The sequence below is a fragment of the Nerophis lumbriciformis genome, linkage group LG24 (assembly GCF_033978685.3).
Source record: "Nerophis lumbriciformis linkage group LG24, RoL_Nlum_v2.1, whole genome shotgun sequence".
In the NCBI taxonomy this organism is placed as follows: Eukaryota; Metazoa; Chordata; class Actinopteri; order Syngnathiformes; family Syngnathidae; genus Nerophis; species Nerophis lumbriciformis.
Genome location: NC_084571.2, coordinates 29,084,240 through 29,097,874, shown reverse-complemented (window position 1 = coordinate 29,097,874; position 13,635 = coordinate 29,084,240). Strand labels below are relative to the sequence as shown.

The 13,635-nt window shown below is 40.9% G+C and overlaps 1 protein-coding gene across 1 annotated transcript; it reads left to right on the top strand.

The window, feature by feature from the left end:
* Positions 1-4,680: 4,680 nt before the first annotated feature.
* gosr2 (golgi SNAP receptor complex member 2) lies at positions 4,681-12,310 on the top strand. Its single transcript, XM_061982231.2, has 6 exons — positions 4,681-5,019; positions 5,148-5,212; positions 9,648-9,756; positions 9,819-9,951; positions 10,023-10,163; positions 11,835-12,310. The coding sequence occupies exons 1-6, from the start codon at positions 4,991-4,993 to the stop codon at positions 11,994-11,996; spliced, it is 639 nt and encodes a 212-aa protein (XP_061838215.1). The 5' UTR covers positions 4,681-4,990; the 3' UTR covers positions 11,997-12,310.
* Positions 12,311-13,635: the final 1,325 nt, after the last annotated feature.

Below are 13,635 nucleotides of genomic sequence, written 5' to 3'. Positions count from 1 at the left end.
CACCGAACCCCTAGGGTTCGATCGAACCCGGGTTAAGAACCACTGGGTTAGAGTGTCCGCCCTGAGATCGGTAGGTTGTGAGTTCAAACCCCGGCCGAGTGATAACAAAGACTATAAAAATGGGACCCATTACCTCCCTGCTTGACACTCAGCATCAAGGGTGGAATTGGGGGTTAAAACACCAAAATGACTCCCGAGCGCGGCCACCGCTGCTGCTCACTGCTCCCCTTACCCCCCAGGGGGTGGAATGGATCAAATGCAGAGGGTAATTTCACCACACCTAGTGTGTGCGTGTGACTATCAGAGGTACTTTAAAGGGGAACATTATCACAATTTCAGAATGGTTAAAACCATTAAAAATCAGTTCCCAGTGGCTTCTTATATTTTTCGAAGTTTTTTTCAAAATTTACCCATCACGCAATATCCCTAAAAAAAGCTTCGAAGTGCCTGATTTTAACCATCGTTATAAACACCTGTCCATTTTCCTGTGACGTCACATAGTGAAGCCAACACAAACAAACATGGCGGAAAGAACAGCAAGCTATAGCGACATTAGCTCGGATTCAGACTCGGATTTCAGCGGCTTAAGCGATTCAACAGATTACGAATGTATTGAAACGGATGGTTGTAGTGTGGAGGCAGGTAGCGAAAACGAAATTGAAGAAGAAACTGAAGCTATTGAGCCATATCGGTTTGAACCGTATGCAAGCGAAACCAACAAAAACGACACGACAGCCAGCGACACGGGAGAAAACGAGGACGAATTTGGCGATCGCCTTCTAACCAACGATTGGTATGTGTTTGTTTGGCATTAAAGGAAACTAACAACTATGAACTAGGTTTACAGCATATGAAATACATTTGGCAACAACATGCACTTTTAAAGTGCAGACAGCCCAATTTTCATCAATTAATATATTCTGGAGACATACCCTCATCCGCGCTCTTTTCCTGAAAGCTGATCTGTCCAGTTTTGGAGTTGATGTCAGCAGGCCAGGGAAGCTAGGGTCGATAGGGGGTTTAGCTCGCTTGTCTGCGGGAATAAACTGCCGCCATTGCTTGCCGTGCTACCAGTGAGGGTTGGACTCCGCCAAGGCTGCCCTTTGTCACCGATTCTGTTCATAACTTTTATGGACAGAATTTCTAGGCGCAGTCAAGGCGTTGAGGGGATCCGGTTTGGTGGCTGCAGGATTAGGTCTCTGCTTTTTGCAGATGATGTGGTCCTGATGGCTTCATCTGGCCAGGATCTTCAGCTCACACTGGATCGGTTCGCAGCCGAGTGTGAAGCGACTGGGATGAGAATCAGCACCTCCAAGTCCGAGTCCATGGTTCTCGGCCGGAAAAGGGTGGAGTGCCATCTCCGGGTTGGGGAGGAGACCCTGCCCCAAGTGGAGGAGTTCATCAAGTACCTCGGAGTCTTGAATCAAACAATCAAATGTAGACACTTTTTCCTATACTTTCTGATCTCTCTCTCTATGTCCACTACTTGCTGTACATATCCTACCAAGTCAGTCCTACACTGTTACAATATCCATTTCTCTGATGATGCAATTGTTGATGACTGAAGTGTTGATACCAATCAATCATATCCCACACCCCGGATTGTAAATAATGTAAATAATTCAATGTATATACTCTGATGATTATCTTGTATGATGCCTGTATTATGATGTTAGTATATATTTGATAGTATATATCTGTATCATGTATCAATTTAAGTGGACCCCGACTTAAACAAGTTGGAAAACTTATTCGGGTGTTACCATTTAGTGGTCAATTGTACGGAATATGTACTTCACTGTGCAATCTACTAATAAAAGTTTCAATCAATCAATCAATGTAGTGTGGCGCTTTCCATCATTTTCAGCAGACTGCATTGCAAAATGATTAACCCCCCCCTCCCTCTCACGGGAGATCCACCCCAGGAAAGGGGCCATATGAATCCCTTCCCTACTGTATAAATGTACAGGTACTGAAAAACAAGTAGTATTGGCTTTAATTCAAATATTTTGGATGTTTACCCCCGAAGCCTTCCTGTGTCCATTTGTAAACGATAACAATTTCCACAGTATGGATCAATTGGAGTGAAATTACCACTTTGAGTTGTCATCTTACCTCAATGTAGAATCATCGAGTGCCAACAAAAGGAAGGCCTCGGGATACATGGAGAAGTAGGAAATATTTATGACACTTAATCTGCGAAAGGAGAGCAGCATCTTATTATTAGACTAAAGCTAGCCCAAGGACATGTCACATGAGTATTTCCTGCCGATTTAGCAGTAGGAAATTACCTGGATTCTTCCCTGTCATATTTGGGACACCTATCCAGCTTGTACTACATCCTAAAACATATTCACAACAGACATTTACACGTGAGGCAAGAACAACTGTAATGGCATTTTTAAAAATGGCACAACAAAGAAGAAAAAAGGCTAACTTCTCAACGTTCCCGCCTTGCTCTGACGTCACGTCACTTCCGCCGTTTCATTTCCGCTTTCCTACTTCCGTACACAAACGCTTAGCGTCTGATGACGTGTTGCTAGTTTAGCGGGGCTATTAACCATTTTAGAGTAGTACAATAAAAAAAGGCGAAGAGACGACATAAATATCCTTAGAATTAGTTTAGCTGGACGCTGCCGGAAATGGATTCGCTTTACCACCAGACAACGGCATTTAAAAAATGCCGGCAAGCACAACAAGAAGAAAAAAAGCATAGGGAAATAAGCTAACTTTTCCACTTTCCCGCCTTGCTGTGACGTCAGGGTACTTCCGCCGTTTCACATCCGCTTTCGTACTTCCGTACACAAACGCTTAGCATCTGATGACGTGTTGCATTCCTCGTCCGCTTGCCTTGCGCTAGCAACCATCCATTTCTACCGCTTGTCCCTTTTAACCATTTTAGAATAATACAATAACAAAAAGGCGAAGAGACATGGGGAAAAAGACTAACTTTTGGTTTTTCTTTTTTTAAGTATAATACAGATGTTTAACATTTGTATTTTTTTATAGACCTTTATGCAACATTTACATACAAGCAAAGAAATAATAATAATCAAAATAAGTACAGAAACAGTACAAAACAGCGCCAGGGGGTTGTAAACTCAACAAAGTAAAATATAATGCAAAATATATATATATATATATATGTAACAAAGTGTAAAGCCATAGGCTCACACAAGTTCAGTAAATAATTTAAATTTGGAACACAGCATCATAGTTATTACAGCTTTTTGGTTGTTAGAGGTAGAGAGTGTTTTAACGTAGAGTTCTAATTCTTTTTTAAAGGCACACAAAACAGGTCGCGTATTGAGAAACTTACATTTATGAATATAAAACTTAGCCAATAGTATAATGAGGGTTTTTTATTTTATTTTATTTTATTGAAAAATTGTACAAACAAACATATATTCAGAATGTACACAAAATCTAAGGCACTTTCATCATAACAATTTTCAACATCCACCAGGTTGAGCAATTATTGTCTTTAACAAAAAATGTCAAGGAAAGAGAACAAAAGCAAATACCAATAGAATATCCATCCATTTTCTACTGCGTGTCCCTTTAAAAAAAAAAACCTCATTAAATAATAAAACATAGAATAAGATGCAAAATACAAAGACAAAAAGGCTAATCAAAATAATTGTATATTTCTCCAATAAATATATCAATCGATGCAAGAAAATAAGCTAACTTTTTGGGGGGAATTTTATAAACCTTTATTTATAAATTGCAACATTTACAAACAATTGAGAAATAATAATAATCAAAATAAGTACAAAAACAGTATAAAACAGCGCCAGGGGGTTGTAAACTCAATAAAGTAACTAAAATAGAATGCAATATATATATATATATATATATATATATATATATATATATATATATATATACATATATATATGTATGTAACAAAGTGTAAAGCCATAGGCTCACTCAAGTTCAGTAAATAATTTAAATTTGGAACACAGCATCATAGTTATTACAGCTTTTTGGTTGTTAGAGGTAGAGAGTGTTTCAACGTAGAGTTCTAATTCTTTTTTAAAGGCACAAAAAACAGGTCGGGCATTGATGAAACTTACATTTATGAATACAAAACTTAGTCAATAGTATAAAAGGTTTTTTTTATTATTATTATTGAACAATTGTACAAACAAACATATATTCAGAATGTACACAAAACCTAAGGCACTTTCATCATAACAATTTTCAACAACCACCAGGTTGAGCAACTATTGTCTTTAAGTCTTTAACAATAAATGTCAAGGGAAGAGAATAGAAGCAAATACAAAATAGATAGATAGATAGATAGATAGATAGATAGATAGATAGATAGATAGATAGATAGATAGATAGATAGATAGATAGATAGTACTTTATTGATTCCTTCAGAAGAGTTCCCTCAGGAAAAATTAAAATTCCAGCAGCAGTGTACAGAATTGAGATCGAATTTAAAAAGTAAAAAGTAAATAATGGGGGTATAAATGGAAACAAAATAGAAAAATATTACAATAAGAAAAAAAATAAAAAGCAACAATGAGAATACAAATATAACAGTAAAATAAGAATATAACAAGAGATAATAAGAATAATAAGAATACAAGAATAACAAGAAATAGAATATCCATCCATTTTCTGTCGCTTGTCCCTTTTAAAAAAAAACTTCATTAAATAATAAAACATAGGATAAGATGCAAAATACAAAGACAAAAAGGCTAATCTAAATAATGTTATATTTCTCCAATAAAGGTATCAATCGATGCAAGAAAATACGCTTTTCAACTTTCACGCCTGGCTGTGATGTTACGTCACTTCCGCCGTTTCACTTCCGCTTTCCTACTTCCGTACACAAACGCTTAGCATCTGATGACGTGTTGCATTCCTGGTCCGCTTGCCTGTCGCTCGTTTAGCGGCGCTATTAACCCATTTTAGAATTATACAATACAAAAAAAAGGCGAAGAGACGACAAACAGATACTTAGACGCTGCCGGAAATGGAGTCGCTTTACCACCAGACTAACAAGTGAGTGTTTATTGTCGGCGACACTTTTGCTAGCTAGCTAGAAAGCTAGCTCCTCATTTCATTGTTTTTCATTCATTTATTTATTTATTTAACTCCTAACCACAAGGTGTGTGTGCATGTTCCATCAGGCACATCCAGGAGGTGCAGTCGCTGATGGGCAACCTGGAGAGGACGGAGCGTCAGTCCGTCCACTGTGAGCACCACTTTGATGGCAATATCATTAGCTCATGCAGGTGTACCTAATGCTGTGGCCATGTCTTCCTTCCTGTGTGCCATGGAAGGGCTAATTAATGTCCATTCTCTGCACACTTCTTGTTATGGCTGCCTGCGAGGGGATGTTGTCCTCCCTCCTGCTTGATTGTTTAGTGTCTAATGGCTGTTTTTGGGGTGGGGGTGGCCAGCAGCTGGTGCCAGGACAGGAAGCAGCTGGGACAAGCATGGGAGTGCGTCCCTGAGATAATGCTGGGAAATACTGTAGGACCATACTCCCTGCAGTTTTTTAGTTGTTTTAAAAAAAAAGTTGCACATATTTTCAACCACCGTGCATGACGCATAGTGGTTTGAGCAGACCTGGGCAAATTAAGGCCCGGTGGTCACATGCGGCCCGTTAAGCTTTTCAATCTGGCCCGCCGGACATTCCCAAATAATATTTTTCAGATGTTTAAGATGGAAAGTGTAGCTGCCATTATGATGTGCAGTGATGTTTTCTAATGACCGTAAGTCTTGAATAGGGATGTCCGATAATGGCTTTTTTGCCGATATTCCGATATTGTCCAACTCTTAAAGGGGAACATTATCACAATTTCAGAAGGGTTAAAACCATTAAAAATCAGTTCCCAGTGGCTTATTTTATTTTTCGAAGTTTTTTTCAAAATTTTACCCATCACGCAATATCCCTAAAAAAAGCTTCAAAGTGCCTGATTTTAACCATCGTTATATACACCCGTCCATTTTCCTGTGACGTCACACAGTGATGCCAATACAAACAAACATGGCGGGTAGAACAGCAAGATTTAGCGACATTAGCTCGGATTCAGGCTCAGATTTCAGCGGCTTAAGCGATTCAACAGATTACGAATGTATTGAAACGGATGGTTGTAGTGTGGAGGCAGGTAGCGAAAACGAAATTGAAGAAGAAACTGAAGCTATTGAGCCATATCGGTTTGAACCGTATGCAAGCGAAACCGACGAAAACGACACGACAGCCCGCGACACTTGGCTATGAAAACAAATACTTGCACAAAGGCAGAAACTATGAACAACAAAAAAACACTAACTGTGGCTTAATAAACAAAAACTTGCTTGGCAGGGAACCGGCATGAAAAAAGAGCAGCAAGGATCATAAGGGTGTGGAGAATGTGCAGAAGCATAAATGCGGGGATGTCACCAGAAAGACAAACTGAAAAACAATTAACTTAAATACTACAGACATGATTAACGAAAACAGGTGCGTGACTCAAAACGTGAAACAGGTGCGTGACGTGACAGGTGAAAACTAATGGGTTGCTATGGTGACAAACAAGAGTGCACAATGAGTCCAAACGTGGAACAGGTGAAACTAATGGGTAATCATGGAAACAAGACAAGGGAGTGAAAAGCCAGAAACTAAAGAGTCCAATAACTAAACAAAACATGACTAAGACAAAACATGATTACACAGACATGACACAAACATGGCGGTTAGAACAGCAAGGTATAGCGACATTAGCTCGGATTCAGACTCGGATTCAGACTCGGATTTCAGCGGCTTAAGCGATTCAACAGATTACGCATGTATTGAAACGGATGGTTGGAGTGTGGAGGCAGGTAGCGAAAACGAAATTGAAGAAGAAACTGAAGCTATTGAGCCATATCGGTTTGAACCGTATGCAAGCGAAACCGACGAAAACGACACGACAGCCAGCGACACGGGAGAAAGCGAGGACGAATTCAGCGATCGCCTTCTAACCAACGATTGGTATGTGTTTGTTTGGCATTAAAGGAAACTAACAACTATGAACTAGGTTTACAGCATATGAAATACATTTGGCAACAACATGCACTTTGAGAGTGCAGACAGCCCAATTTAGGCGCGCTAAGAACATATATTTTTCCACGATTTCAGCACTCAGGTTAACCATACCTAAATAGACACAAAATACTGCATTACACAAGACTACCCGAATGTACTCGAATGATTGAAAAAAATAAATGTTTTTAAGCTAAATTATTGGTAAACACAGTTTATGTACAATAATTTACGTAAAACCGCGAGTAATGAATAAAGTTTTCATCAATTAATATATTCTGTAGACATACCCTCATCTGCTCTCTTTTCCTGAAAGCTGATCTGTCCAGTTTTGGAGTTGATGTCAGCATCTGCTTTGAGTGTCGCAGGATATCCACACATTCTTGCCATCTCTGTCGTAGCATAGCTTTCGTCGGTAAAGTGTGTGGAACAAACGACTGACCATTTTCATCGGCTTTCCCCACAGCCTCGTATTTTGAACAAATTTCGTCCAATTTCTTGCCACTTTCGCATCTTTGGGCCACTGGTGCAACTTGAATCCGTCCCTGTTCGTGTTGTTACACCCTCCGACAACACACTGACGAAAGTGAGAAAATGGCGGGTTGCTTCCCGATGTGACGTCACAACGTGACGTCATCGCTCCAAGAGCGAATAATAGAAAGGCGCTTAATTCGCCAAAATTCACCCATTTAGAGTTCAGAAATCGGTTAAAAAAATATATGGTCTTTTTTCTGCAACATCAAGGTATATATTGACACTTACATAGGTCTGGTGATAATGTTCCCCTTTAATTACCGATACCGATATCAACCGATACCGATATATACACTCGTGGAATTAAAGGCCTACTGAAATGCGATTTTCTTATTTGAACAGGGATAGCAGGTCCATTCTATGTGTCATACTTGATCATTTCGCGATATTGCCATATTTTTGCTGAAAGGATTTAGTAGAGAACATCGACGATAAAGTTCGCAACTTTTGGTCGCTGATAAAAAAAAAACCTTGCCTGTACCGGAAGTAGCAGACGAGTAGCGTGACGTCACAGGTTGTGGAGCTCCTCACATCTGCACATTGTTTACAATCATGGCCACCAGCAGCGAGAGCGATTCGGACCGAGAAAGCGACGATTTCCCCATTAATTTGAGCGAGGATGAAAGATTCGTGGATGAGAAAAGTGAAAGTGAAGGACTAGAGGGCAGTGGGAAGATGCTGTGAGGGGCGGGTGGGACCTGATATTCAGCTGGGAATGACTAAAACAGTAAATAAACACAAGACATATATATACTCTATTAGCCACAACACAACCAGGCTTATATTTAATATGCCACAAATGAATCCCGCATAACAAACACCTCCCCCCTCCCGTCCATATAACACGCCAATACAACTCAAACACCTGCACAACACACTCAATCCCACAGCCCAAAGTACCGTTCACCTCCCCAAAGTTCATACAACACATATATTTCCCCAAAGTTATGTACGTGACATGCACATAGCGGCACGCACGTACGGGCAAGCGATCAAATGTTTGGAAGCCGCAGCTTCATGCGTACTCACGGTACCGCGCAAAGTCCTTCTGGTAAGAGTCTCTGTTGTCCCAGTTCTCCACACGCCAATGGTAAAGCTTGACTGTCATCTTCCGGGAATGTAAACAATGAAACACCGGCTGTGTTTGTGTTGCTGAAGTCGTCCGCAATACACCGCTTCCCACCTACAGCTTTCTTCTTTGCTGTCTCCATTGTTCATTGAACAAATTGCAAAAGATTCACCAACACAGATGTCCAGAATACTGTGGAATTTTGCGATGAAAACAGACGACTTAATAGCTGGCCACCATGCTGTCCCAAAATGTCCTCCACAATCTGTGACGTCACGCGCTGACGTCATCATACCGAGACGTTTTCAGCAGGATATTTCGCGCAAAATTTAAAATTGCACTTTAGTAAGCTAACCCGGCCGTATTGGCATGTGTTGCAATGTTAAGATTTCATCATTGATATATAAACTATCAGACTGCGTGGTTGGTAGTAGTGGGTTTCAGTAGGCCTTTAACACATTATTATGCCTAATTTGGACAACCAGGTATGGTGAAGATAAAGTCCTTTTTTTTTAAATTAATAAAATAAGATAAATAAATTTAAAAAAAAATCTTGAATAAAAAAGAAAGTAAAACAATATAAAAACAATTACATAGAAACTAGTAATGAATGGAAATGAGTAAAATTAACTGTTAAAGGTTAGTACTATTAGTGGACCAGCAGCACGCACAATCATGTGTGCTTATGTACTGTATCCCTTGCAGACTGTATTGATATATATTGATATATAATGTACGAACCAGAATATTAATAACAGAAAGAAACAACCCTTTTGTGCGAATGAGCGTGAATGAGCGTAAATGGGGGAGGTAGGTTTTTTGGGTTGGTGCACTAATTGTAAGTGCATCTTGTGTTTTTTATGTTGATTTAATAAAAAAAACAAAAAAACAAACCCGATACCGATAATTAAAAAAAATACCGATAATTTCCGATATTACATTTTAAAGCATTTATCGGACATCTCTATAAAATATGTCTTATTTTCCCTTTGTTTTTTTCCCGCACTCTCCACAAAGTGTTAGAGAACGAACTCCAGGCTCGAATCGACCAGATCTTCAACCATTTAGAGCGCCTGGAGATCCTGGCCAGCAAGGAGCCGCCCAACCGCCGCCAGAACGCCAAACTGTGAGTGGCGAGCACCAAAGTCCCGCCCCTTGGCGCCCCTCTCACCCACGTGCTCCCCGCAGGCGCGTGGACCAGCTCAAGTACGACGTGCAGCACCTGCGCACCGCCCTGCAGAACTTCCAGCACAGACGCTACACCAGAGAGGCCCAGGAGAGGGAGCGAGAGGAACTCATGAACAGAACCTTCACCACCAACGTCAGTGCGGTGAAGAGTGAGACCTCCCCTCATGGGCAGCAGTGAGCTAAAATGTCTTGTTGCTCCCGCAGGATGCAGACACGTCCATCCCCATCGACGACACGCTGCAGCTCAACTCCAACTTGCACAACGCCCACCAAGGCATGGACGACCTGCTGGGCAGCGGCAGCAACATCCTCAATGGTCTGAGGGACCAGAGATCCACGCTGAAGGTGGGCGTCGTTAGAACAATCAATCAATGTTTATATAGCCCTAAATCACAAGTGTCTCAAAGGGCTGCACAAGCCACAGCGACATCCTCGGTTCAGATCCCACATAAGGGCAAGGAAAAACTCACAACCCAGTGGGATGTCAATATGAATGACTATGAGAAACCTTGGAGAGGACCGGGAAAGGGAAATCACCTTTATATTCGCCGCTCTTAATTAGTTCCAGACAGTAATTATTCATTCTAAATCAAATATTTTCTGAGCTCGGGCATAAACACCTGTTTACAACCTTCTAAATACTTTTTTTTAACATTATGACAGCCTTCTACACATGAAATAACAGCTTTTAGTCACCTTTACACACTATTAATCCAATATAGTCAGGCTGCCTGAGGCTGAGCCAATCAGTGGCCACTAGAGATCTGATAATGGCTTTTTTGCCGATATCCGATATTGTCCAACTCTTAATTACCGATTCCGATATCAACCCATACCGATATATACAGTCGTGGAATTAACACATTATTGTGCCTAATTTTGTCGTGATGCCCCCGCTGGATGCATTAAACAATGTAACAAGGTTTTACAAAATAAATCAACTCAAGTTATGGACAAAAAATGCCAACATGGCACTGCCATATTTATTATTGAAGTCACAAAGTGCATTATTTTTTTTAACATGCCTCAAAACAGCAGCTTGGAATTTGGGACATGCTCTCCCTGAGAGAGCATGAGGAGGTTGAGGTGGGCGGGGTTGAGGTAGGGGGTGGGGGGGTGTATATTGTAGCGTCCCGGAAGAGTTAGTGCTGCAAGGGTTTCTGGGTATTTGTTCTGTTGTGTTACGGTGCGGATGTTCTCCCGAAATGTGTTTTGTCATTCTTGTTCGGTGTGGGTTCACAGTGTGGCGCATATTTGTAACAGTGTTAAGGTTGTTTATACGGCCACCCTCAGTGTGACCTGTATGGCTGTTGACCAAGTATGCATGCATTCACTTGTGTGTGTGAAAAGCCGTAGATATTATGTGACTGGGCCGGCACGTAAAGGCAGTGCTTTTAAGGTTTATTGGCGCTCTGTACTTCTCCCTACGTCCGTGTACAAAAAGTCATACATTTTACTTTTTGAAACCGATACCGATAATTGTTGATATTACATTTTAAAGCATTTATCGGCATCTCTACTTTGTATAGTTCAAGACATACGGTCATTTGAAAACGTCACTGCACATCATAGTGGAAGCTACGGTTTCCATCTTAAAGATCTAAAGAAAATGATTAGATTAAAATGCTTGCCAGGCCTTAATTTGCCCGGGTGTGGTCTAAATAGTCGTTAGTTGCAGCCCTAGATTGAACATCATCAACTTTCCGTTAAAGTGAGCATTCTCTCACCACCAATCACCTGATAGCTCCGCCCCCAAACTCTGGTGCCGTAGTGGAAAGAAAGGAACAATGTGCATTGATGGAGTCATAAAAAAAATGTAAGACTCTCCCTGACCTGCTGTCTGGCGTGGATCACAACGGCAACATTGTCGGCGTGTCTCGGCAAAGACGGGCAAGGAGATCATCTTCCCGCTTTTTTTTTTTTTGCCCCCCCGGGGCCTCCTCGTCTTCTCAGGGCGTGTCCTCGTCATGGCGGTGAGAAAGTCATGATGAATAACGACGAATGGCGTCTTCTCAGGGAACCCACAAGAAGATGCTGGACTTGGCCAACATGCTGGGACTGTCCAACACGGTGATGAGACTCATCGAGAGACGAGCCACGCAGGACAAGCTGATCATGATGGGAGGCATGCTGCTCACCTGCGTCTTCATGTTCCTGGTGGTGCGATACCTGGGCTGATATCACACTTCCAACATGATGTCACTTTTTTCATGTCTTTTATTCTGGTCTACTTCTCACATCTTGACGCACCTTCCATGACAGTATTTGACCACATGTGAAGCTTACATTGTTTTTTTTGGACTTTTTAGCCAGAGAAACGGTTTTCTTTTAACACTGTGGCCGTAAAATGGTTTGAATTTAAATGTTTGGTTTACATCAGCAGTGGATATAAATATAACAATTGTAATTGTACCCTGTCCGGATTTACAGTTGGCTCTAGTCTCACTATGTGAGTGATTTAATTATCTTCAATAAAACCTTTCTTATTGGCTGTCTTATTAGGGACCGAGTCCCTTTGGGACAGAGGACCCTATTGAATTTCTAGCGTTTTATTATTATTAGCTGTAATTTGACCCCCTTAACATGCTTCAAAACTCACCATATTTGACACACACATCAAGACTGGCGAAACTTGCCATCTAATAAATAAAACCAAACCCCAAAACTCCAAATTGTGCTCTAGCGCCCCCTAGAATGTCGTAGATTCATGAAACAAAAACCTCTATGTAGGTCTCACTTAGACCTAGATTTCATACACTGACAACCCCCAGCAAAAATCGACAGGAAGTTGGCAATTCCCCCTTCAAAACAAAAAAATTAGTAAAAACAGTCACTTTTGCCTCTTTGAGCTGTAATCTGACCCCTTTAACATGCTTCAAAACTCACCTAACTGGACACACACATCAGGACTGGCAAAAATTGCGCTGTAGCGCCCCCTAGGAAGAAAACACAGACAAAACCGCCTGTAACTCCCAGTAGGAATGTCGTAGATTCATGAAACAAAAACCTCTATGTAGGTCTGACTTATACCTAGATTTCATACATTGACATCCTTCAGCAAAAATCAACAGGAAGTTGGCAATTCCCCCTTCAAAACAAAAAAAAAGGAGTAAAAACCGTCACTTTTGCCTCTTTGAGCTGTAATCTGACCCCTTTAACATGCTTCAAAACTCACCTAACTGGACACATACATCAGGACTGGCAAAAATTGCACTCTCATAAAAATACTCCAAATTGCGCTGTAGCTCCCCCCTAGGAAAAAACACAGACAAAACTGCCTGTAACTCCCAGTAGGAATGTCGTAGATTCATGAAACAAAAACCTCTATGTAGGTCTGACTTATACCTAGATTTCATACATTGACATCCTTCAGCAAAAATCAACAGGAAGTTGGCAATTCCCCCTTCAAAACAAAAAAAAAGTAGTAAAAACCGTCACTTTTGCCTCTTTGAGCTGTAATCTGACCCCTTTAACATGCTTCAAAACTCACCTAACTGGACACACACATCAGGACTGGCAAAAATTGCGCTCTCATAAAAATACTCCAAATTGCGCTGTAGCTCCCCCCTAGGAAAAAACACAGACAAAACTGCCTGTAACTCCCAGTAGGAATGTCGTAGATTCATGAAACAAAAACCTCTATGTAGGTCTGACTTATACCTAGATTTCATACATTGACATCCTTCAGCAAAAATCAACAGGAAGTTGGCAATTCCCCCTTCAAAACAAAAAAAAAGTAGTAAAAACCGTCACTTTTGCCTCTTTGAGCTGTAATCTGACCCCTTTAACATGCTTCAAAACTCACCTAACTGGACAC

What these genes read in the sequence shown, in the direction of transcription:
- gosr2 (XM_061982231.2), top strand. Translation starts at nt 4,991, where the DNA reads ATGGAGTCGCTTTACCACCAGACTAACAA. An exon ending in CGCCGCCAGAACGCCAAACT is followed by an intron (nt 9,757 to 9,818) that starts GTGAGTGGCGAG and finishes TGCTCCCCGCAG; the next exon opens with GCGCGTGGACCAGCTCAAGT. An exon ending in ACAGAACCTTCACCACCAAC is followed by an intron (nt 9,952 to 10,022) that starts GTCAGTGCGGTG and finishes TTGCTCCCGCAG; the next exon opens with GATGCAGACACGTCCATCCC.